This window comes from Bactrocera latifrons, unplaced genomic scaffold (assembly GCF_001853355.1).
Source record: "Bactrocera latifrons isolate USDA-ARS-PBARC rearing strain unplaced genomic scaffold, ASM185335v1 scaffold_77, whole genome shotgun sequence".
NCBI classification, from domain to species: Eukaryota; Metazoa; Arthropoda; class Insecta; order Diptera; family Tephritidae; genus Bactrocera; species Bactrocera latifrons.
In genome coordinates this window covers 1,304,418-1,329,143 of record NW_017537456.1, presented here as the reverse complement: position 1 = coordinate 1,329,143, position 24,726 = coordinate 1,304,418, and the positions used below count along the sequence as shown (strand labels likewise).

Below are 24,726 nucleotides of genomic sequence, written 5' to 3'. Positions count from 1 at the left end.
GTCTACGCCAATCAAGATAGAGAAGAAAACGTAGTCCACTTATATATTAATTATTCGGAACATTTGGGTATGAGCGCAGTCGATCAATCGATTCACCCTGTCACAAAACAATAAAATTATCTAAAAATTACAACCTAACGAGTAGAAAATCGACTTTTGTTAACAAAATAAGTTTTTTATATAAACTAAATGATATATATTTTGCGACATGTGGTTTTCAAGAAGAAATAAAATGTCTATAACTTATACGATATAACATTAATATATACAAAATATTTAATTATTTAACAATATTTATTTTGCCGTCTTCAAAGTAATCTCCACCATAAATTATTATGCCAATGATTTTTTCAGTCCTCGAAACACTTTTCATAAGCACTTTTCGTTTTATCTCTTCGATCAGCTGAAAATGGGTTCCACAGAGCGGCAATTTCAGTTTAGGGAACAAGAAAAAATCACATTGAGACAAATCTGGCGTTTTGACTTTAAATTCGGTCTCAATCGTGTTGTGATGCGATGGTGCATTAATATCCATGAATTGTTCTTCCACTATTCCGACGAATGTTCTTCCGCAAACGCCTTTGGCCAAACAGAAATATTTATAGACCGCATGTTCTTCCGAAAAAAATTAATGATGCACTCAATCATGAGCATCTCCTTGATTTTTGAGCGACTTTGGTGTGGTTTTAGTCGTTTCAGCTCATTCTTTTCCCGCCATTCCGATGATTGTTGACTTGTTTGCAAGTCAAACTCATAAACCGAGGTCTCATCGACAGTTATAAAGGTGTCCAAAGAGGCCTGTCTACGGTCCATTTTTTGAAAAAGTTTTAGTTTTATCAGGGTGAGTCGAACAAGAACGCGTTTCATCCCTAAAATATCCACCAAAATCATTCGAACTGACCAACGAGAGATGTCGAGCTCTCTTGCCAACTCTCTAGCGGTTTTCCAGCGCCATATCCTTCTTTTTTTTAATATTCAGTTGCAGAGGTCAAAGGTCGTCCAGAACTATGCCTCGTTCTCCTGTCTTCATCGATCTCTCAACCGTCTTTCAAGGCTTTGTACCACTCTAGGTTTGTGTTTTTGATGAAAATTAATCACCGTAAGCCTTTTCCAAGAGTGCGTTTTTGTCAGAATACGTATTACTGATATACAAACTAAACGATTGAAACCCTTGTATGGAAAATTGTTTTTAAATAGGTTACCTTCATGAAATTTGTCGTGAGCTATTACTAAAAGTGACAGAACAATCTGCGAACAAGTCTTTTATATCGGACCACTATAATGAAAACCGATATCAAAATGAAGCCCAAAATCACTTTTTTGTTTAGAAAACTATATTACTTGTAAGAGACAAAGGAACCCAACGTTTTTTCTTGTTTCTTCTTAAAACAACATTAGGTTCAGATGGAAGTGAGCTAGTAATATTTTTCAGAATTACAAGTATTTGCATTTTATGAGAAATACCTCTCAGCAAACAGCTTATATTCTTTGACAAATTAATCTTATCGCGCCAATAAAAATTCGTTTAATTTAGAAAATTTAATAAACCCGCAAAAAGCATGTCAGTAAGCTGTCGGCCTATCGCTTTGTCACTCAGTCATTAACTAATTTAATATGGACAATTTAGCATTTTATTGGCACTAATTGAAGCGCTGAATGCATGAAAGAAATTTGACCACTGGCGGCCACTTAGCGAGTGACTGTCTAATCGACTGACTGCCTGGCGTCTGACTGGGTATTATATGCAAGCGAGGTGTAAAACAAGAGCCGAAAGTGACAGACCGAAATCAAAACAATCCGCAGAATTGCAACATCAACTGATGCTGCAGCAGCGAAAGCAAAGGCTACAAAAAGTAACAGCCAGAAGCTTGTTACGAATGCATTACGCTTTGCCGGCGAGCGAGCTGTCTATGCGCCCAACACTGAATCTGAGATGTTTTTTTTTTTTTTTGTTTTTTTTTCTTTTTGAATCTGAGATGTGACTATGTACTTATGTACATATATGTATGTATGTCCTTATGTTTGTTTGCTTATTCGTATGCAATTTGCTTATTATGCCGCTGCCAACAGTGCGTCTTCGCTGCTGTGTAGCTCTGCGGCGAAATTGGCAATGTTTGTTGCGCCTTTTGGCCTTCTTGTGTTTCCTATGTCTGCATGTGTGCATGCCCGCACGCAAACTCGATGTAATGTACTTTGCATGTGGTTTTGATTAGTGCTACCTTTTGGCATTGCGCTGCATTGCCAACTTGTCACAAGTATTTGCACAGAGCGGCGCATTGTGTCAGCCGTTTTTGGCAAAGCGAAAATTTACCGCGCGTGAAAAAGCGGAAAGTGCGGTAATTAAGTGCGTAGCCGTTACTTTTGCGCAATTATCTCTACAACAACAAACACAAAGTGCATGAGAAGTCAAACTCACCGAGAAGCCTGAAATGAATGTAACCGCTTTTTCTAATTTCGTTTGGCTGAGTTTTCATTTTTCCACTTTAAATGATTTCACTTTCAATTAAAGATCGAGTTTGCCGCTTCGTCTATGGCGTTTGCTCGCCATGCAAATTGAATTTTTGTGTAATCGTTGTAAGCACAGCACACGCATAATTTCTGTTTTACATACATATCTACCACATAAGCCAGCATTTGGGGCATGTTTTATATGTTTTATGCCATATTTTCTAGATGTTGTAAAATTAAGCTTGTGCTCGCCAGTTTTTACCATTTTCTTATTTACGCAACGGCCATTGCGTGTGCGATGTATAACAATAATGAACACTTAAATGTACAAGAAGGCAATTATGCGCAGATTTTTTTTAAGAAAATCGCTGCAAATTGACATTGGCTTAAACTATATGCGCTGCTAATTTTTCACTTTAGTTTTATGCACATAGAAAATAGAAAAATTATTTGAGTAAATATCTAATAAAAAATAAAAAATAAAAAAAATATTTGTGTAAATGTCTAAGAAGAGCACAACTCGACAGTGGTTTTTATTGAAGTGGAAATTGATGCGAAAAATGCATAAAGATAATAGCAATAAACAAAAAATATTTAATGAAAAAGATTTAACTAAAGAACTTCAATTCCCACAAAGCTTACCAAATCGAGATACTTTCGTATTGATATTAAGTACATACATACATATGTGTATCAAAAATATATGTGCATTTCTTACATTTCTGCTGGAAATATGAATGACCAAAAATCGAAAAAAGTGCAAACATGACTAAAATCACTTACTTTTAATGGCAAAATGCCAGCCAAAAAGTCAATAAAACAATTTGGTCAAACAGTTGGCTTGCAAAGTACACAAAAATAGATAGATAAGCCACCATGGCCTTAACAAGCAATGCAGCGCTAATAAATAGAAAACAATAAAATCAGCGATTGCAACAACAATTCCACGGCAATAACTTGCAGTGTCGAAGAAGTATTTACGGTTGTTTAAAGCAACAAAGACCAACGCGGCATCCGCTGTGCCAGTAACAGCGCAGCAACCGATGAAAGTGAAAATAGGAAGTAGGTGCCACATACGAGCCACCATGGTGGCAAGCAACAGCCGCCGCTATTTAGAAAAGCGCCAAAGTACTATAATATTTCCAGCGACAGCTGTTCGCGTTTAAAAAAAAAACGCAGAGTACCTTTGTTAGCAGCTGTTGTTGATATGGCTCCAACGTCAACAAGTCGCCTCAGTTACACAGCTTCTCGAGCTACTTGGCAATTTGTACGAGCAAAAGCAGCGCATGGAGAAGCATTTCTTTCGCAACCGTTATTTGTTGTCTTGCTGCAAGAAATGGCATTTCGCTGCATGCGCTTGTGTGCGTCTGTTTGTATGTCTGTTTATGCATTTGTGAGCCTATGGCCGACCATTATGGCCAGTTGTTACGGTTGGAGTTGCAATGGGGTTGGCACTCGTCGCACATGTGTTGTACATGCCGCGAATATCTCCGACGATTAGCATTTAAAGTTGGTGATTAGATGCATTTTTGTACACCTGTTACTGTGGTTGTTGTAGTGGGTATTGTTGCAAATATTTTACTCCAGATATTTGTGTTGTGCCGTAAGAAACACACTAATTAATCAAATGTATCTCTTTGCGTCTGATTATTTGCGGTTATATATATATATATATATATACATATATCTAGCTCAGACTTTAATGCTGTAACATCATCTCAATAACTTGCCTGCATCTCTCAAGAATTTGGTATTAGTTATTTATTGATACGCTGCGTCTTCCAACGAATTTATAAAAATATTTTACATTTGATGGTTTTTATACCCTGAACTTCTTCATATTTATTGGCGTTGCCACCGGTTACACGGTTATAGCCGAGTTTACAACAGCGAGTCAGTTGTTCCTCGTTTTCGCCGTTTAGCGCAAATTAAAAATTTCAAGTCTAACCAGATCATTCTTCACCTGGGTTTTCCAACAGAGTCCAGGTCTTCCTCAGAGCTGAAGTGTTTTCATTCATTCGAACGACATGATTTAGCCAGCGTAGCCGCAGTCTCTTATTTCGCTGAACTATCTCAAAGTCGTCGTATACCTCGTCTCGCCCATCGTTCCATAAATCTTCTGCAGAACCTTGCTTTCGAAAACTCTTAGCGCCAACTCATCGAATGTTGTCATCGTCCATGCTTCTGCACCAGGTAGGCAATGATGATTAACTTGTAGAATTTGGTATTTGTTCGTCGAGAGAAGACTTTACTTCTCAATTGCCTGCTCAGTCCAAAGTAGAATCTGTTACCAAAAGTTATTCAGCATTGGATTTCGATGCTAACGTTATTGTTGATGTTAATACTGGTTCCAAGATAGACTAAATTATCTACAACTTCGTAGTTATGACTGCTTGTTTTATAAAAGAGGATATTTCGATTTGCCCTCGTTTACTACCATACCCACTTACTATAATGCGCTTCCTTATCCACTCTGGAGAAATCAGAACCATCGGTGTTATCAATTGCTGATTTTACAGGTCTGAATCCAAACTGATAAGGTCCAATCAGTTTGTCGACGATGGGCTTTAATCTTTCTCACAACACCCTCGAACCTTAAACCTCAGTTTGCGCAGATTGTGGGGTCTCCCTTTTTGTGGCAGAACACACTTAAATTCCAATCGTCTGGTATGTTTTCGTCCGACCATATTCTACAAAGAAGCTTATTTGATTAATTCGACCAGCGTTGCTCTATCGTCCCCTGTTGCTTTTTTGCTTTTCATAAGGGTAATTACTATTCGAACTTCTTCAAGGTCGGGCAACGAACGTCAGCTCCATCGTCATCGATTGGAGAATCGGATTCACCATCTCCTGAAGAAGCTGGAAGAGTGTTCTCTCCATAATTTCAGTATACTCTAGGCATCAGTCACTAGAGTCACAAGCTCTTCGTACTCACGCATTTAGGCCTCTCTACTTTTTTGTCAGCAAATACGTCTCGCTTCCCTCTTCAACTCTATGTAACTCTTGTCTTCGATTGTAACGTTGCGCGGTAAGCAGTTTGTTTCTCTCCATTGCGACACGCCAAACCAATGGTATCGTTTGACGCTGTATACAGTTCCCTTATACTGAGTTGGCTGATTAGTGCTATTAGCCAGTAGGAGTGCAAGTCGAGTAGAAAATCGTTCGGCTGCCTGTTGTGATTGTAGCTCATCGAGGCTTCGCACTTGTGTAGTCATAGACATTGACTATTTTGCTTTTTTGCAGAACCGGCGGCTTCAAATAGGTCTTGAACCTCAATTAGAGCAATATATTCTTTAAGGTTTTCGATTCTTGCATGCGCCCTACTGTTATTATGATTTATGCATTTTCATTGCCACGCGTGCTTGACTCATAATTTGTTGATTTTAATTACTTAGTGGCATGTGAGCAAAAGCAAATCTTCGTGTAGTTTGTTTAACAGTTTGTAGCGTGTCTCCATTGGTAACGTTAATTAAGTGTGGCAGAGATAACGGCAAACCATAACATATAATTTACCGACATTCGTCTGAAAGACATGGAAATAAATGGAAGTTGGTAATCATAAGCCATTATTTTTAGATCAGTTAAAAAATATTTATGCAATTTTTTGAAAAAAAAACTTATTTGTAAAAAAAATATAATAAATATAATCAATAAATTTTGTGCACCTGTGAGCTGTTTGATACCATACTGATATTTGAGTATTATTGATAGAATATCTGAATGATATTGACCTTGAGGGAAAATTGCGTAATCACACAAAATGCATTCATGGTTTTTTTAATAAATTGATGGAAATAGGCTGCTGAAGTCAATGAGACCACAAAAGAATCCAGGAGATGGAATTAAGAAACTCAGTTCTTTCTTCCTTAAAATGTCGAACAAAGAATTTGTTTCAAATTTTATATTTCTAACCAAATTACATGTGCATCGTGCGCAAAAGGCTTACGATGATTCAGTTTTATCAAAAACACAAGCGTACGTGTGGAATAAAGCCTTCAAAGATGCTCTCTCGACGGATAGTTGAAGACATGCCTCTTTCTGGACGACCTTCGACCTCTTCAACTGATGAAAATATTAAAAAAGTGAAGGATAATGAGCTTGAAAATCGTCCTAGACGTGAAGAGAGCTCGACATCTCTCTCATCTTTGGTGGCTAAATTAAGAATAAATAATTAAAGCTAAATTTTTTCAAAACGAGTTCTGTGAATAGTTATTTTTAGACATGCTTGATCGTGCGAATTCCAACCCTACATTCAATCAGACCATTATAACCGCCAATGAGACATACGTTTAGGAGTTTGGCATGCAAACAAGTCGACAATAATTGGAATGGAACCCGTTTTCTGTCGATTGAAGAGATAAATCAAATTCGCTGAAGGAGCTGAAGGCATTCCAAAAAGTGGTTTCAAAGGTGTTTCGAGGTCTGGAAAATTCGTTGTCATAAGTGTATTAGGTCTGATTGGGATTACTTTGTAGGCGACAAATAATTATCGATGAATAATTAAATATTTCACGTTATAAAAATTTCTGAGATTAAAAAGTCGGCGACCTTAAAAGCTTGTAGAATTCTCATAACAACTGCAAGAAAAATTTCATAGTAAATTCGAAATTTCGGTGCTGTCATTAATCATTCACTTTAGTAAGTCAAATGCTTGTCATCTGAAGTTTCGCAAATCAAAAGCTCATTACTTTAATGAAATTAAATTCATCATTAATGAAATTTCGCCAAAAGTAAGTAGAATAACGCTAATAGCGTTGCTTGCAGCATCTTCGAATTCGAACTCGAATTTTGCTGCATTTTATTGTACACAGTTTTTGTTGTAACGAACGGTAAATTTCGATTTCTTTACTATGAATTATTCATTATTTTCGCCTTCTCATTGTTTTTGTATTTGCCTGTGGCGTTTTCTGTGGCCTTGAGGCAGCTATAAATTAGAGCTGAAATTACGGCTGCCGGTAGACATTGTAGCATTGCCCACAAAACACGGCACTACCGTGGTTTTTGGCAGCTGCTGATTTTAATCGTCGTTTTGTTTGTTTATTTTTTAACGATGCGCCTAGTTTACAGTTAAGGTCATGCGAACTTTAGGAAGAAAAACTTTATGAATTTCAATTGTTTGTTTATTATTTACACAAGCATACTTATATTCAATGGAAGCTTTTTACGCATTCGGCGGCTGGAGGTGAGCCAATCTTTTTTGTTTTCAGTTACTGAGATTTACTAAGCCTCAACTAAGTTTTTTTTTTTTTTAATATTTTCAAAGTATATACTCAATGATGACTGCTAATTTCAGAATGGAAGTTATGATGTGATCCTAATGACAAAACTCCGGAGAACGAGTGATTTGTAGATTTCTTAAAGCTTTGACGCTGCTAGTTCAAAAATTCAGTGGTAAAATAATTTTGCAATAATTCAACGCCAAGTTCACGAAGCATAAACATACATACAATGTGTATTTGTCAGTAATTGCTTTATCCGCGTCAGTGAAGTGAGTGACACTGCATGGATCATATAAAACTCATGTAATATCATTGTGGCTTTGATCCAAAAAGTTGCTGTTTTCATGTTTTCTTATTTGCGGGTATATTTTATTGTATGTATTGTCAAGTTGTAGAATCGAGGTTCTCAATCCTTGAAAGACTGTTTCTTACCTAACATTTATAGTACCTTTAAATGTTAAATGCTACTACTATGTTCCAAAGTAAATAGGACTTAAGAGAAAAAACAGAATGTATGGTTTTTTCGACAAAAATAATTCATTTTATTCAAAATAAGCTTCAATACAGCTTTTTGCACGGTACAAAAGCATGTTGAACGAGTGTTTCAGCTCGTTGGCCTTTAAGGCCACCAGTATGCCAGTGCAAGTTTTTGAATGGTCGTTGATCATCATTTATGTGCCCAAGACCACTTTGAAAACGTGCTCATAAACTTGTTTCATCAATGGAAACGTTTCGGTAAAAGTTTTACTAATTTTAAAACAAAATTTAATTTGTCTCTCTGTTCAAAGGTCATTTTCGCACCGATAACATAAATATTCTGACAGTTAAATAATAATAACAATAACTTTACTTCCAATTCATGAAATGTCATGAAATTCTCACTGGACTATCGTTAAAGATAGTAGATTCCAGTATATATATATATATATATATACCGCCACCAGAGGGCACTAGAGACAAAAAGTCCTGTTTACTTTGGAATGCACCCTGTATATCCACAAGTACATTAACTAAGATAATATAAATACCTAACTAATAGCGTTCGAATTCACGCAAACTTAGTACACCCAGCTTCGGCTAATGTTTATAGTGCTGAGGGGGAATAATACATATAGATCATTCATCTCTGCTCCGCCGTTACTCTATAACTAGAAATTCAAATAATAAATTGTTGTTTTATTTTCGCTCTTATTTACAGGTCAAGCAACAAGAACATACCACCGAAACTGGATCGTGCAGAATTGATCAGAAGCGTGCAGCAGACAGAGGCTTACCACTAACAAAGCAATAACAAGTGTGGCATAATAACAACAACAAATGCACTAAGTACATAGTACATAAGAGTGCAACATTAGTTTTTACTTTCAAAAGCAAACTAAAACCAAAGCAAAAACAAAAAGAATTAGCTCGCCTATAACAACAACAAGGCGTAAATATGTCAACCGGCCGTTGCGATTGTCTGGTGAGCGTGCCAACCGGTCCCACATTAGCATCCACTTGTGGCGGCAGCGCGTTCATGCTCTTCATGGGTCTGCTAGAGGTGTTCATACGCTCGCAATGTGATCTCGAGGATCCCTGTGGCCGTGCCACGCCAAGGGTAAGTCGAAACATGCTAATCAAATGAGCAATAACCATGAAATGTAAATCATGGCGAATAATAATTTTTAAGTATTTGCTATATTCAATAGACTATTTCACTTACATTTTTCATTGATGAAAACTTCTATCGATTTCGTTAAATTTGTGGCACTTATGCCTATGTCGGTCTAAGAGGACTGGTCATCCTTTACGTTGGTTGCGCTTGACGCAAATTTTAACAGACTCTGCGGGCTCTTTATGGATACCTCCTCCAGTGTATCGTACAGCGTAGTTTTGCCAATGCGAGACAAGGGCTCTAGACATCTCTGGCAGTCTTCTTAATATCAGTCTCTTCTATGGAGTGCCAATAGGAATTCTGTACTTCCGATCTATCGTTTTGCACAGGACTTTTGCAGTTTTGCACCCAGGTAGCTCGTTCGATCGGTTTTCGATTTTCTTTACCATGCTTCTGTAAAAAATGTAAATTCTCCCTCAGCCAATAGTCGTCCCGCAAATTTTTCTGCGCTATTTTCAGCGAAGAGGTCTATAGTTAGAAGTTTTAGTATCAGCTCAAAGCTCCCAAGTTGACTGGCTTTAGGCGAACAAAAATCCGATCCGACTTTAATGAGTACGAATACATATTTACTGATTTTCCTTTGGGAGTCCGATCTTAAAGAGTTTATTGTGTAAAAATTGCCAGCAATGCAGAAAATAGCTACAGATTTCTCTATCGCCTCTAGTTTTTTTGCTATGAATATTTTCGTTAATAAAACAGCGATAGATATATTATTTTATTAACCAAAGAGTACCTTAAAATGTTACTGTCGATGTGTTTCGGCGGTATTTTGTTTTTGGAGTAACCCTTAAAAATGTCCAGAAGTAATCGACAAGCAAACTGTCACTCGGCTTGCCTTGGTACCGTTTCTTCAAAGCAGATATGCCTTGATGGAACCGTTCCCCATGTTCATCACTTACGGTCCCTAAATTTTCAGGGGAAAATCCAGATGAGGGTCAAAAAAGTGAATTTTAAGGGACATGTTGCAACCCACTTTTTTATTGGCAGTAAGTAGTTCAATCACAAGATCATTGTAATAGTCAGCTTGTTTTCCAATTTCCTTGAGCATTTCTTGAATTCCTTAATTTTTGCTTCACTGACTCTTGGAAATTTTTGTTTCAGATACAAGAACCCTCTTCTATTTCTGTCAATTGCCTTAACAATATCCTTCACTAAACCCAATTTAATATGCAAATACCTTTTTGGGATCAACTTAAAGTTCACTGGTAACGTTTTTTTTTGTACCGCAGTGGTCATGTGACTTTGCTGAATAGCCAGAAGTTACAGGAAATCAGGCGAATGCGATGGGTGCGATACAATAATAGTTGAAAATGTGGCAAAATGGTCACGAATGGCCAAAGCAGTATGAGATGGTGCATTATCGCACTTCTTTGTTCAATAAATTCAGACATATTAAAAATCGAAGAATCCAATTTTGACGTAAAATTTTGCACAAATGTCACTAACAGTACTACCAACTTATCGGGAAATAAATATACCGATTTGAAAAACACTCAAATTATAAAGTAATTAAAATAACTCAACTTTTGATTTGATCACAGTAGTATTGTAAAATCTAAAGCCGGAGATTACAGAATATCTGTGGGTGCTAGAAAAATTCTATTTTCAGATTTAACTTCAGGGTATCAAACTGTATTGAAACACCTAAGAATTTTCATGTAACAAATTATGTGTCTACCAGTGTAATAGCATACATACATTTTCGAAAGCATGTTTGATAATATCTTAGAAGAGGCGAACAACCTTCGTGTAATACTAGTTTAGGAACAAAGTTTTTTATACCTAACCGAATTTACTAAAATTTGAATACCGACCATAAATGTAATCTAATAATGGAATAAGCGAGTTCAAATTCTCACACAAACTAAAAAATTTGTGTAGTCTTATTGTTTTAATTTTGTAAGAAAGTTCCATTTTTTTTTTTTTTTTAATTTTGTAGCCATTAATAATATTGGACCGGGTGTGCTTTCTTTTGATATACAAATTTGGGTGCGTATGAGTCAATTATTAAAACAAAATAAGAACACGGACCCTCTCACTTTTACTATCCAAACCGTAAGGGTTATACAAATCATATCGATTGATGTTTACGCTGGTCTAACTGTTTGCTCAACTAATTTGATTAGAAGTCGTGGGCTACCTAGATTCTGAACTATTTCATTGGAGAGCTAATGTGGTGTAAACTGGCATTGAACTATTTATTAGTTTTTGAAGTTAGAACGATTATATGGCTTACGCTACAGAGCAGAAACCAGTTTGTTTCTATTAATTACTAAAGCTGTTTTTATACTCTCGCAACAAAGTTGCTAAGGAGAGTGTTATAGTTTTGTTCACATAACGGTTGTTTGTAAGTCGTAAAACTAAAAGAGTCAGATATAGGGTTATACATATATATCAAAGTGATCAGGGTGACGAGTAGAGTTGAAATCCGGATGTCTGTCTATATATAAATATCATGGTGAAACTTGGTACACGTACTCCTGACTCCATAAGAAGGTTAAGTTTGAAGATGGGCAAAATCGGCCCACTGCCACTCCCACAAAATGGCGAAAACCGAAGACCTATAAAGTGTCATAACTAAGCCATAAATAAAGATATTAAAATGAAACTTGGCACAAAGGATCGCATTAGGGAGGGGCATATTTGGTCGTAATTTTTTTGGGCGTGGTCCCGCCCCCTACTAAGTTTTTTGTACATATCTCGGAAACTACTATAGCTATGTCAACCAAACTCTACAGAGTCGTTTTCTTCAGGCATTTTCATATACAGTTCAAAAATGTAAGAAATCGGATAATAAGCACGCCCACCTCCCATACAAAGGTTTTGTTGAAAATCACTAAAAGTTCGTTAACCGACTAACAAAAAACGTCACAAACACTAAATTTTACGGAAGAAATGTCAGAAGGAAGCTGCATCCAGGCTTTTTTTTTAAATTGAAAATGGGCGTGTCGTCGCCCACTTATGGACCAAAAACCATATCTCAGGAAGTACTCAAACGATTTCAATGAAACTCAGTATATAATATTTTTTTGACACCCTTATGACATGTACCAAATATGGGTGAAATCGGTTTAAAGCCACGCCTTCTTCCAATATAACGCTATTTTGAATCTGATGCCTTCTCTGTATAATATATACATTAGGACCCAATGATGATAACGGAATAAAACTTTACGTAAATACGGTATTTGAGCTGAGGTATCCCTTGTGGAAAAATTGTCGTGATCGGACTATAACTTTTCAAGGTCCCTGATATCGAACACGAAGAACTCAGTGCCTAACTTAACCTAACCTAATTTTTCACTGAAAATATCAGTAAATCTCTCATATATTTTCATGTAATTCAGAGGGCATCATTTTTATACTCTCGCAATAAAGTTGCTAATAACGGTACATATCGTCAGATATATGGTTACGTATACCAAAGTGATCAGGGTGACGGGTAGAGTTGAAATCCGGATGTCTGTCTATCCGTCCGTGCAAGCTGTAACTTGAGTAAAAATTAAGATATCTTGATGAAACTTGTCATGCGAGAGTATAAGATGTTCGGTGACACCCGAACTTAGCCCTTCCTTACTTATTTTTTATAGATTTATTAATTCGTTTTTTTTTCAATTTAGACGTGCGGTTTTCAACGAGGCAATACTTTTACCGTAGTTAGTCTTTTTGTCATTTTTTACTTGATTTAACAAAGTTTGGTTTGCCATTTTATAATGAGCAGAATTATTTCGAAACAACGTTAGCAGCTAGTGCAAATTTCGGTAGGGTTCGCGAAACGCATTGGCGCATTGAGTCCAATATTCAATCATATATCGGTTACGATCCTTTGAGTAAGATAATACACATCCTCAGAGACGCCGCACAAAAGTGCTATTGCTGCGATCGAATATATTATCGAAGAAAAACCGAATGAGACAATAAGATTTTGTTCAGCGATTAAGCTTACTTTTAGTTGAAAACTAAATTATCGCATCTGGAGTGATGACCTGACTGCGCTATTTGAGATATCCTGACTAAGAATTTGAGTTCAAAAAGTTTCCAGCACGCACAGCTATTTTTGCCAGTTTAGTAAGTGATGGTGGTTTGACCGCTACACCTCTTGACTGCAACACAAAAATCCTACGTGTTAGGAACTAAACCTACCATTAACTATCATTTTCGGTTTTAGCAACCCAAAATTAGCAAGAAACAGCCTCTAACATTAAAGTTACAAAATGACTATCAACAAGTGTTATTAAACACCTTACTCATTAGTTACACATATACTGACAGAACTCGAAATTCAGTAATAGTAAGAGTGGATTTGATAAACTTTGATTGATAAAATCGGTTCCATGCTCATATGAGACTTCTTATAGTAATTTTGCTATTTTATAAGTTTTCCATTAGTGACATTTTATTTACATAAATATTTATTTTTTATTCGTTTTTCCGTACGACAGTTTCGTTCGGAGCCCGATTATGACTATGATTTTATTGTGATTGGTGGCGGCTCGGCTGGTGCGGTTGCTGCCGCGCGTCTCTCGGAGGTACCCCAATGGAAAGTGTTGCTCATCGAGGCAGGTAAGTGTTGACCAATTTATTGCGCAAATAATTATGGCGGCAACTTGATGTGAATATGAATATAAATATGAGTTTTGACATAAAATTTACTGTTTGCATTTGTACATGCTACTTGAGGGAACGTAATGTAATTGTAATTTCGTAATTTACCACAAGAGTTTTAAAGGTTGTAATCGTTCTACTATTTAATATGTTTATTTTATAGCACAATGATATTTTTGTAACTTTTTGTCAAACTCTTTTGTTCGTTTTGATTTACAGCATTGATTTATTCATTTAATCATGTTGATTTCTCAGAACTTGATTCTTTTTGATAAACATTTATATTAGTTTTGCTGCGTTTGCAGTCACTTTATTTGTTAAAATTCTAAAGGTCTGTTTGAGAGATTAATTTGGTGAAATTTATCAGATTTCTCTTTCAAACGGTGATTCAAGTAGTGGCACTTTTTTCATTACCTCTTTTTTTTTTTGACAGCTGACGTGTCAAGCTGTCATGTTTTGTTCATATTTATATTGTTTGAAATTTAATCATGGAAAAACCTAGGCCTGACGTGTAATATCACAACGTTAGACTTTTTCTTGTGGGGATATGTAAAATCTAAAGGCTGTGCGGATAATCCGCGTGTCATGCGCCAGTAACCAGTCGAAATGTTCAACCGAAAAGTGAGCTCAACGGATGGACCGTCTAAAACATAGCCGCGGTCAGAGAAAGAGATAATCTTCAAAAAATAATTGTCAAAAAATGTTCTTTCGAATGAAATAGTAAGGAAACTCAAAGTGGATCACCCTATCATATGTACACCTATTGCGTAAAATAAAGCCTTACTAGTAAAATTTGGACTAGTTGTTCATAAGCTTTAACAAGTCGCCTAATTGCCCATTTAAATGCACAGCTTAAGTAATTTTACATGCACATACATACGTATATAACGTATATAACAAAGAGTAATCAAAATTTTTACATTGTCTTTTTGCAATAATTGATTGCCCACAAACGATAAGAACACGTTGATTTGAATAATGTTGTCTTTATGTATATAAGAGATTGCATGTAACAGCACAAATCAGATGAGAGATATAGTATGCTTTAGACAATTAAGAAAACCAACACACTAAATACAGATAATGAAATAAATTATAGTGATTTGTGGTTAGTAGATTATCGAAAATAGTATTGCTGAGATTTTATTCAAATCATATTTTATCTTAGGAAAATGATAATATTCATTCTCATTCACTTAGGCATAATTTCAGATAAAAATTTAATATTTATGGCGACATATTGTAGATAATACTAATTAAATAAAAATATAGAAAAATCACAAAGAGGTTAATAATTTATTATTCAATTATTCCTTCGTGAAAAAACATTTCTTCCATTTTCTCTTGGATATAAATCAGCACAATGACGTTGTTTGACATTAATTTATGCTGAATATTCGAATATTCTGGGAAACATTCATCTTTGTTTTAAATTAGGTTACATCTTAAAATTTCTTACATCTTACAAATTATCACTTTAGTTGCTAATTATAAAGTGTAGCCGTAGTTTTGTTGAATAATGTATAACTGAACTTTTGTGAAAACGCATTTGGAAAGGCTATGTATGTATGTGATATTTCTTAATTGTTGGTCTACTAGGTGCATTCCAAAGTAATTTTTTGAATCTAGCGCCCCCTAGTGGCGCCATCTATATATCGACTGGTGCGTAAGAAACTACTATCTTTACCGATTGTCCAGTGAGAATTTCATGACATTTCATGGATTGAAAGTAAAGTTATTGCATTTAAAGTGTCAATCCCCGATTCATCTGATATGGCACCGTGCGACTGCTTCGTTTTCGAAAAAATGCATTCGCTCGTGAAAGGAAAGCGTTATGCGGACGTAGAGGCCATTGAAAAAGCTGTATTGGAGCAGAAAGAGACTATTTTGAAAAAAATAAATTGAGTTTTACGAAAAACCCATTTGTTTTTGTTATTTTTTTTTAACCTGTTTACTTTGGAACGTAACTTGTACAATATATTTCGTGGCAACTAAAATAGATCGTTATTGCGATATGCGTAATCGGACCACTGCCACGCCTACAAAACTCGAATTAACCAAAATCTATAAAATGCTATAACTAAGCACTAAATTAAGATACCGATCTGTAATTTGGTGCATGGGAGGATTCCAGTAACAAGGAACATCTGTTAACTGAAACTTTCTTAAAAGTAGTCATAGCCTCCCCCTCATAATCGTTCAATGTATATATCTTCCAAACCGCTAAATTTAATTTAACCAAGCTTGCTTGAAAGATGTCCTTTTGGCATCTCTTCATACTCCGAGCAAATCTGTAAATCTGTAAAACAAGCATTACACATCCCAACTAAGATGGTGGGGAAGAGCTTTGCAGGAGAAGGTGTAAAAATTGAACAATGGGCGTGGCACCATCCATCCTTAGATGAAACCTTATATCTCAGAAACTTCTTCTTTATTGGCGCGGACACCACTTACGCCGTTATAGCCGTGTTTACAACAGCGCGTCAGTCGCCTCCTTTTCGATGCTTGGCGCCTTTGGTGATTCCAACCGAAGCCAGGTCTTTCTCTTATTCTCTAGTCGTATACTGCGTAGAATACTTTCAGAACTGAAGTGTTTCCGTTAGTTCGGACAACTTGACTTAGTCACTCATTCTTCCGCAGAAACTTTCTCTCGAAAACTCGTAAAGTCGACTCATCAGATGTTGTTATCGTCCATTCCTCTCAACCATATATCAGAACGGGAATACTGAGTGACTTATAAAGTTTGCTTTTTGTTCGTCGGGGAACTACCCGAGCAATTTTAACAAAATTTGGTGTGTGAGGTTACCCAGATAAAGTTCGTCGATATTAACATCCTCAGACACGGAAAAGTCACTACTCATGACTCTATAGCGTTGCCCATTGACTGAAAATTTCGTTTATTAACGTACCCATTCTCCCAGAGAGCTTAATCGTCGCGCGAACCGAACCATTATTTTAGATATACATTTGCAAACGTTATCCCGGAGTAAGTTTGTGCATTAGGAAATGGTTTACTAAACTTGTTATCAAGTAACAAATGTCAATAGGATCAACTCCGAAAAAAATTAGTGCATAAAAGTATCATTGAAAACCACATTTCCAAAAAATCTTCGCGGCAATTTGATTCCATTTGAAAATAACTTTCCTGGCTTGACAATCAAGAAGGAATCAAGGCAAATTTTTGATGGCTTGTTCTGACGTGAACCGTATACGCTTGAAGATGTTCTGCATTGGCCGTATGGTAGTCCAAAGGGCTAAACTCCGGGCTTAAAAGCAGATGAGATAAATCTTTCCAACTGCTATTTCGCAACAGTCATATTATCTAGTGGCAAATTCCAGGCGTTTTCGTAATCCGCCAGTTTCAATTTGATGAGTTGTTGTCGGTAGCGTACCCCATTAATAGTTTCACACCGTATTATTAGCTTATAATGCATTGGCGTCATCAATATTCGGTTTTAATTTGACCAGGTTTCACACATGATTTTCATGTTTACGGTTTTTTTAATGAATTCATTTTTCGTCACGAGTCACAAACCGATGCAGAAACGACTGCCAGCTGGTTCTAAATGCTTTTAATGAGGGTATGTGAGCTCTTCTTTTGCTTGGGAACAAGCTTATCGAGTATTGCTTCCTATTCCCCATCCTAAAACCTCTAAACAATGTTCGACATACTTGAGTGAAAAAGAAGTATTAACAAAGAGTTTAATATCTAATGGTAATCATTGATTTAAAGGGCGTAGTCTATCTACTTTCTGTATACACAAACTAGTCACTCCGGTTTTGATATATCGATCTGAAGTTTTGCACCTTTTCTTCTCAAGGAGCTGCTCATCTAACAGAACCGTTGACATCGGAAAACTCTGGAATATAGCTACAGTACAAACTAAATGATCAAAATCACATTTTTGTAGGAATATGGTATTTGTGACAGCTATTGTAGTTTCGATTCAATTGAACTTAACTTTTTTTCTTGCTTTTAGTTGTTCTGGGATAATTCTATATCTCCAATATGCATACTGCTACCATGTTAATGGCATAACAACTGCTACTATAGTTGTACCTCGGTCGCCATGTAACATACAAATCTCAAACAGATCTTATTTTCCACTTTGTCTTCAAACACATACATATATAACACTAAATATATGTAGTTACTATTGTTAATTTTTTTATTATGTGGAAATTGATTGTAAAGTTAGTTTACATAATGTGTTATGTGGAGTAATAAATAAACACGCTCCAGCGCTGAAAATGTGGGACAAGTTAAGCTTTGTAAATGACAATTGTCATAGCAATTAAAAGTGTTAAATCAAACGAAAGTAAAAATGAGTACAACTGTGGTTTTTGTAGAGGGATACATGCATAAGTGAAATGTTGCACATCAGCACCCATTATAATGAAACTCGTTGTATGCAACAGCGTACCACGTGTAATTATACGTTAGGTAGCGTAATTAAAAATTAGTCACAATCATTGCATATGGCCGCAAACAAATACACATACACTTATGTATAATATTCATGAATTATTTGGATTTAATGACACAAAGGGAACTAAATTCGGACGACCAAAAAACTTAATAGAAGAGTCCAATGCGTTGATATCCTTCATGATATAGATGCTAGCCATCGCAGACTCTGAATATTTTTTATGCAAAGAAGAGTATAGTCATTAAACATTGCATTTAATTGACTAAATATATATCAGGTCTCATCCATTTTCAAAAGAGCACAATAATTTCTTAAAAGGAAGAAAATATATTTGATCCAACTCCACTGTTTTTGATATAATACAATAACATAATAAACTATTTTCTTGTTGTCTAAATATTTATTGAAAAACTGAATTTTATCAAGGTCCCCACTTTTTTAAGGAAAAATACAGAAACTTCAAATTTAATGGGGAATGCTTATATGATTCGAAAGAACATACTTTGACATATAATTTTTGAAGATTATCTCCTGCAAATGTTGGCCGAATCGACTATCCACGGTCTTCGTGTACATTTTCAGCTACGGCTGTTATATTTTCTTTATGTAGAGATATAGTCTATTTGTTCGAGTATTATCCAATAATGAATGCTGGGTCTTAAGATAGGTGATGGTGCTGCAAATAGTACGCTCAGTAGGCCGATTATGTTGAGCGAATTGCGCGAAACACATTCTTTTCAGAACGAAGAATTTTCGTTATAATTTTGAACGGTTTGTAATCGTTGTTCAAGCGTAAATCTTTCCACGACACAATGCCAAACAATACTGAACAAAACTGACATGACAGCTTGACGCAATTCACCCATGAACTGTTGATTTAAGTTATTGAGAAATAAGACTTCCTAGCTTCAGTATAGCATCTTGTTAAAAAAATTGAAGAAAACTTAGTTTAGTAGGTTATCTTACTGTGTAATATGAGGTGTGTTCAAAAAGTATTCGAATTTCAAATTTTTTGTGGCGTTATGTTGGTACTCATGGCTCTCATTTAATGTTCATTTAATTGTTGACAGCTGCTTTGCTTGCACGTGTTTTGGATCGTCTTCGATTTTTAACTATTCAAAGAAATGAATCAAAGAACCTGTATCAAATTTTGTGTGAAAAACGAAATTAAGTGCGCGGATGCATTCCGAATGTTGACTGTGGCATGCGGAGAATCTACCTTGGACGGAAGCAACGTTTATCGGTGGTACAAAATGTTCTCAGAAGGCCGAGAAAATGTGACAAAAATTGGCTTTTGCACCACGATAACGCCCCTGCTCACACATCGCTGCTTGTGCGCGACTTTTTGGCCAAAAACAACACACTAATGATGCCGCAGCCACCGTATTCCCCAGATCTGGCCCCCTGTGACTTTTTTTTGTTCCCTAAACTGAAGAGGCCCATGAAAGGAGGACGTTACGCTTTTCTTGACGAGATAAAGACGGCATCGAAAGAGGAGCTGAAGAAGATAAAAAAAATTATTTTTTGAAGTGCTTCGAAGATTGGAAAAATCGTTGGCACAAGTGTATAATATCTCATGGGGATTACTTTGAAGGCGACAAAATAGATATTCATGAATATATAAATAATATTTGAAAAAACACAAAATTCGCGATACTTTTTGAACCTCGTATATTTCAAATATGAAAAAAATACGTGCATTAATCCCCGAGTACCTTCTTTGCCTGATGTGAATCGAGAAACTTTTTCTTCCCTATTCTACCAATTAAATAATGTTTTTAGAACCTGAAAGTGGACTTTAGCAACAAAAAAAAAAACGGATTGTTGGAGATCCACAACTGTCTTGACTCCTTAAGGCGCTCTATCATTACAAGCTTTTCGGACCGACTTGAGTATTTTTTTTTATTTTATATATTATTATGTCAAATAGGTAGTTAAATGTATAACAATAGCATTGCTTGGCAGCAGTTCTATCTCTAGAGAATTTAGACAAGGACTTGTACGTTATATAAAACGTATGTAAATGAAACTAGTAATCAGCAGAGCCTCATTAAAATGGTGAAATTTTCTAAATACTCTCATTTTATATGTCACAGAAATTTGTGTACATGTAACAGGAAATTTCAGATAAGCTTTCTCCTAGCAATTGAAAACTTTATCTTTAAATTTTCTATTTTTCCTCGCCAAATACATATTACTCTGACTTCAATACCGCAAACGTACTCTAATAAGTACAAATTGCAGTCCACTCGAATTTGATGTCGTTGCAAGTTATTTTTTCACAAAAGCTTTTTAATTCTTTTTTTAACCTTTGTGTCCAAGTGGGGTGCTTAAAATAACATAATATTCCCAAAATCAAATTCAACTCTCTTCCGCTGCTTTTTGAGGTTTTCATATTTCAAACTGATAAAATTAGTCAAACAGGATATCGAACACTTAAAATATGGCAGCTTGGGCGTAAATGTTACATATTTGAATTTCGAAATTCCTTGTCGCCGCTCATTAATACTTGAAATAGCTAAGCGACGGCAAACATAACTTTTTGAACGTGTGAGTTTTATTTTTAACTTTTTTCCAAATACCGACAAACCAGTTGGTATTACATACATATAAATACTCAATGTATCTGTGTATATTAAGTATGCGTTGCGTAAGTGAGCACTAAGTGCACACATCACTAACCATTTGCTGCAACGAGTGACAAATGATGGAATGATGAATGACTGAGTTAAGTTTCCATAAAAGGGAATTTCTCGCCAACGAAGATGTTACATTGTGGTTTCCGTTTTTTTTTTCTAGGCTACAAAAAACACATATGTATATGTATTAACTAAAGTGTAAATATTTATCAGCAGCTAAAATAGAAAAGGGTCTCTAATCATTGAAAGCAGGACAAGCATCAGAAATCTTTAACTAAAGATATACTCGTTTCTTAGATTCAGATATCTTATTGATGAAATTTAGGGTTTTTCAATAAGAAGCTACAAAATATACTGATAGGGACATTAAACGACGCCAAATTTGTCCCCGCTCTTTTGACATTTCTCTTCTGTAATGTTCGCCATTTCATTACGGAAAGATATACGATCCGATAACGAGTCGAAGTTATTAAAATTTACTATCGAAATTCGGAGTCAGTGGCCTCAACTTTAAGAGCGCTACGTCGGCTTAAGCGGCCGCACTGGAAAAATTTGCATCCACTGGCACGGTACAAAATGTTTCCATGCCAGTAAGACAAAGAAGTGCCCGTAGTGACGAGAATATTGAAAAAACTGAAAAAATTATGTTTATTCGCTACCGCTCAATGAGAAAAGAATATTTTGGGTCCGATTTGCCTGAAATGGACTTGGACAATATGTAGTTCTAACAGGACGGTGCCACAAGCCACAAGTTTGGTGAACGTGTTATCTCATGAAATGGCCCAGTCAATTGGCCGCCTCGATCGTGTGATATAACGCCGTTAGACTATTTTCTGTAGGGCTACGTCAAGTCTATGGTCTACACCAACAAGCCAACGGCGGTTGACGAACCTCGTACGAATATCGAACACGAAATATAGGTGTACCGTTAGTTTATGACGTTGCTTCTATTTTCCATACATACATATAACTGTTCCTATATATATATATTGTATAGATTCTAGTTTTAACAGAAGCACTAATGATAGATATGTAATGACATAAGACCCATAAATGAACTATGATATACTAATATGCTATATTCCAAAAAATTCAAAAACTGGTTTGAATTTTAATCTGTTTGCAATTTCAACCACTTTAAGAATCCATTTGTGGTCGGAAAATATAACGCCGTTGACACTCCACGTTGAATGAATACATTCATAATGGTTTGTAAAATTAATCGGTAGTTTGGCATTCAAATGCACTAAGGGTACATTTTTATAGCCGTAAATTTGCTTGGCAGTATGCTACGCCAAGTTCGTGTTTTAAGTCTTTAGTCAAGCGCTTGAACGGCGGCAGCTTTGTGACCTGCGGAACCGCTTGCATTTGGGCCTAAATAATCAAAAACAAATGAAAAAGTCTTTATAATACAAACATTGCTGTAAAACAAGTTTACCGTAAATAGCTGAATTTTTGTAGCTAATTTTTGACTGAACCGTCCATTAAATTTGCAATTTTTTTTATTCTTCTAACAATGATTTTTATATTGCGTGTAAGATGCAGCTTATTTCGCTATTCTTCACCACATTTGTTTTACATTTTCAAGGCTTCATTTGACTATTTGATTGCTATGAAAGACACATGCCGGTTTGGCTCCACACATTTAGGTGTGAACTTCTATAGCTCAAGAACACAATTGTCTTGAAATGCCACCCTTTAATAAGATAAAAGTAATTGCAAACACTTCATAAGTGAGAAAATTAATTATATGCATGGATCATGCATATATTTCTATTAAAGTTTCCAAAAATCAAGTGAAAGTAGTCTCCAATTCGTTTTTGATTTGAGTGATTTGAGTGACATATTTAAATAGCCGCTGCATTTTAATCCAGCAAAACCACTAGTGTCATATAGTTCATTCTCGCTACAACATAATTCTTTGAGATTGAAGACAGTTCGTGCGGCGTTGGCAGCAGAACGCAATCAAAATAGTAAAAGTTGTTCCATGCATTTCAACAGATTTTTCCACATTTAGCCTAACCGGTACTGCTACGATCTAGAGTGCTTTCATATCCAAATCCGCTTTATTTTTTTCTGAGCGGTACCAAGAACGTGGGAAAAAATAAGGCGTCGTTTGTTGTCCCTTTCGGTCTACTCTTGTAGCATCCCTATTAATAATATGATTTTTTATGTTATTTAATTTAATTATTATTTCAATTTTTCATCTGTTCCGAGACATGCGCACTTTCAGATCTCAACAAAAAAGGGACTAGTTCACGTATACGCGGAGGACGGACAGACAAGGCCAATCGACAGGTAAAGTATTTGTAAATTTTAACTAACTAGATCTCTCCTCTCATCAGTATTCCTCAGATGAATACGCAATACTTAAAAGAGGTCGTAAAATTTCTTTTATTTTAATTTTACAAATTTGTAAAAATTTGTTTTGCACATATGCAAAACACATACACACGCTTGTTTGCATGCACGCATGTGATCACATTAACAGTTGAGGTAGTCGACATTGTGAAATTGTGAATTCATGTTCATTTCAAAAACGCATTGCGTGGTTTAATGAACCGCATGAACCCCTGGTGTTACGGCATGTGAGGAAATAAAAAAATCGGTTTAAATGCATACAAACATACAAAAGCTTTGAAAATGTATTGCATATGTGTATGCACTTTACTTTCATTCGCTTGCATATGATTATTCCGGCACTCAGCTTACTACGGAGCAGTGTTTATGGCGACTCCTTCGATTTGCTGCTGCCCTTGATTTTGCTTTTTATCTGCCGCAAATCCAGTTCATTTGCCATTATTTGCTAGACACAAAACATATCTTACATCGAGTGAATTGAGTGTAATAAAAATTCACAGTAAATTCTCTTATTTTTAATTTACTGCATCGGTTCACAGCTTCGAGGGGCAACACGAAGCATAGAGCAAAAATCAGAAAGGAAACAAACACCAGAGGGCAGGAGGCGTGTAGACTCAGAGCGAAGTAACAGCTGCTCATACAGAAACAGATATGCTAGTGTGAGGATTGTGTGACATGTTAATCAAGCAGCGATGACAAACAACTAACGACATTCATATATTTGTAGACTGTTGAGAAAAAGGGAACATTTTCTTATTACAGTTGAATAGCGCAAAAGTTAACTCGCGAGAAAGTTAAACCTTCGGCTAAGTTTACCGATTTACCGTCCACGTACTGCTCTCAAAAGTTAACTCTGGGTTACTTTTTTGGGCTTTTCTATTTTTTCAAACCCAACCGTTTGTTTGGCAAGAAAAACAAGCTCGGGTATTCCCCTCATTGCTATGTATTCCCCGAATTTCTATGTAAAAAATTATAGTCTGTGTCGCGAGGTACATACATACGCAGTGTGTCATAAGCGTTTAAACTTGCGAGTTGTTTATGGTTAGTGTGTTAAAAAATGCCAACAAAGCAGAGAAAATCATTGAAAATCAGATTAAATTTGCCTCAAAAAGCTGAGATTTTAAGAAAACTCGATGAAGGCAATCATGGAAATCGATTGGCGTTGGATTATAATGTATCTAAGGCGGCCATTTCAAAAATAAAGAAAAAACGTCATGAAATTGTGGAGGCAGTGGCAAACACACAKGAAGTTGCAACCAAGAAAACTTTACATAAATCGGAATATCCCGTTCTTGAGGCAAGGTTGTATAAATGGTTCTTAAGCCAAAGACAGCGTAATTGTGCAATAAGTGGTCCAATTTTAAAGGCAA

The 24,726-nt window shown here is 35.9% G+C and overlaps 1 protein-coding gene across 2 annotated transcripts in view; it reads left to right on the top strand.

Annotated features, from left to right (window-relative positions):
• Positions 1 to 24,726, top strand: part of LOC108976533 (glucose dehydrogenase [FAD, quinone]) — a 50,530-nt gene that overhangs the window by 15,888 nt on the left and 9,916 nt on the right. For both annotated transcript variants that reach the window (XM_018945715.1, XM_018945716.1), the window contains 2 exons: positions 8,866 to 9,264; positions 13,764 to 13,884. In XM_018945715.1, the coding sequence (XP_018801260.1) occupies positions 9,103 to 9,264; positions 13,764 to 13,884 (283 nt within the window). In that variant the 5' untranslated portion in view covers positions 8,866 to 9,102. The remainder of the gene's footprint in view (positions 1 to 8,865; positions 9,265 to 13,763; positions 13,885 to 24,726) is intronic.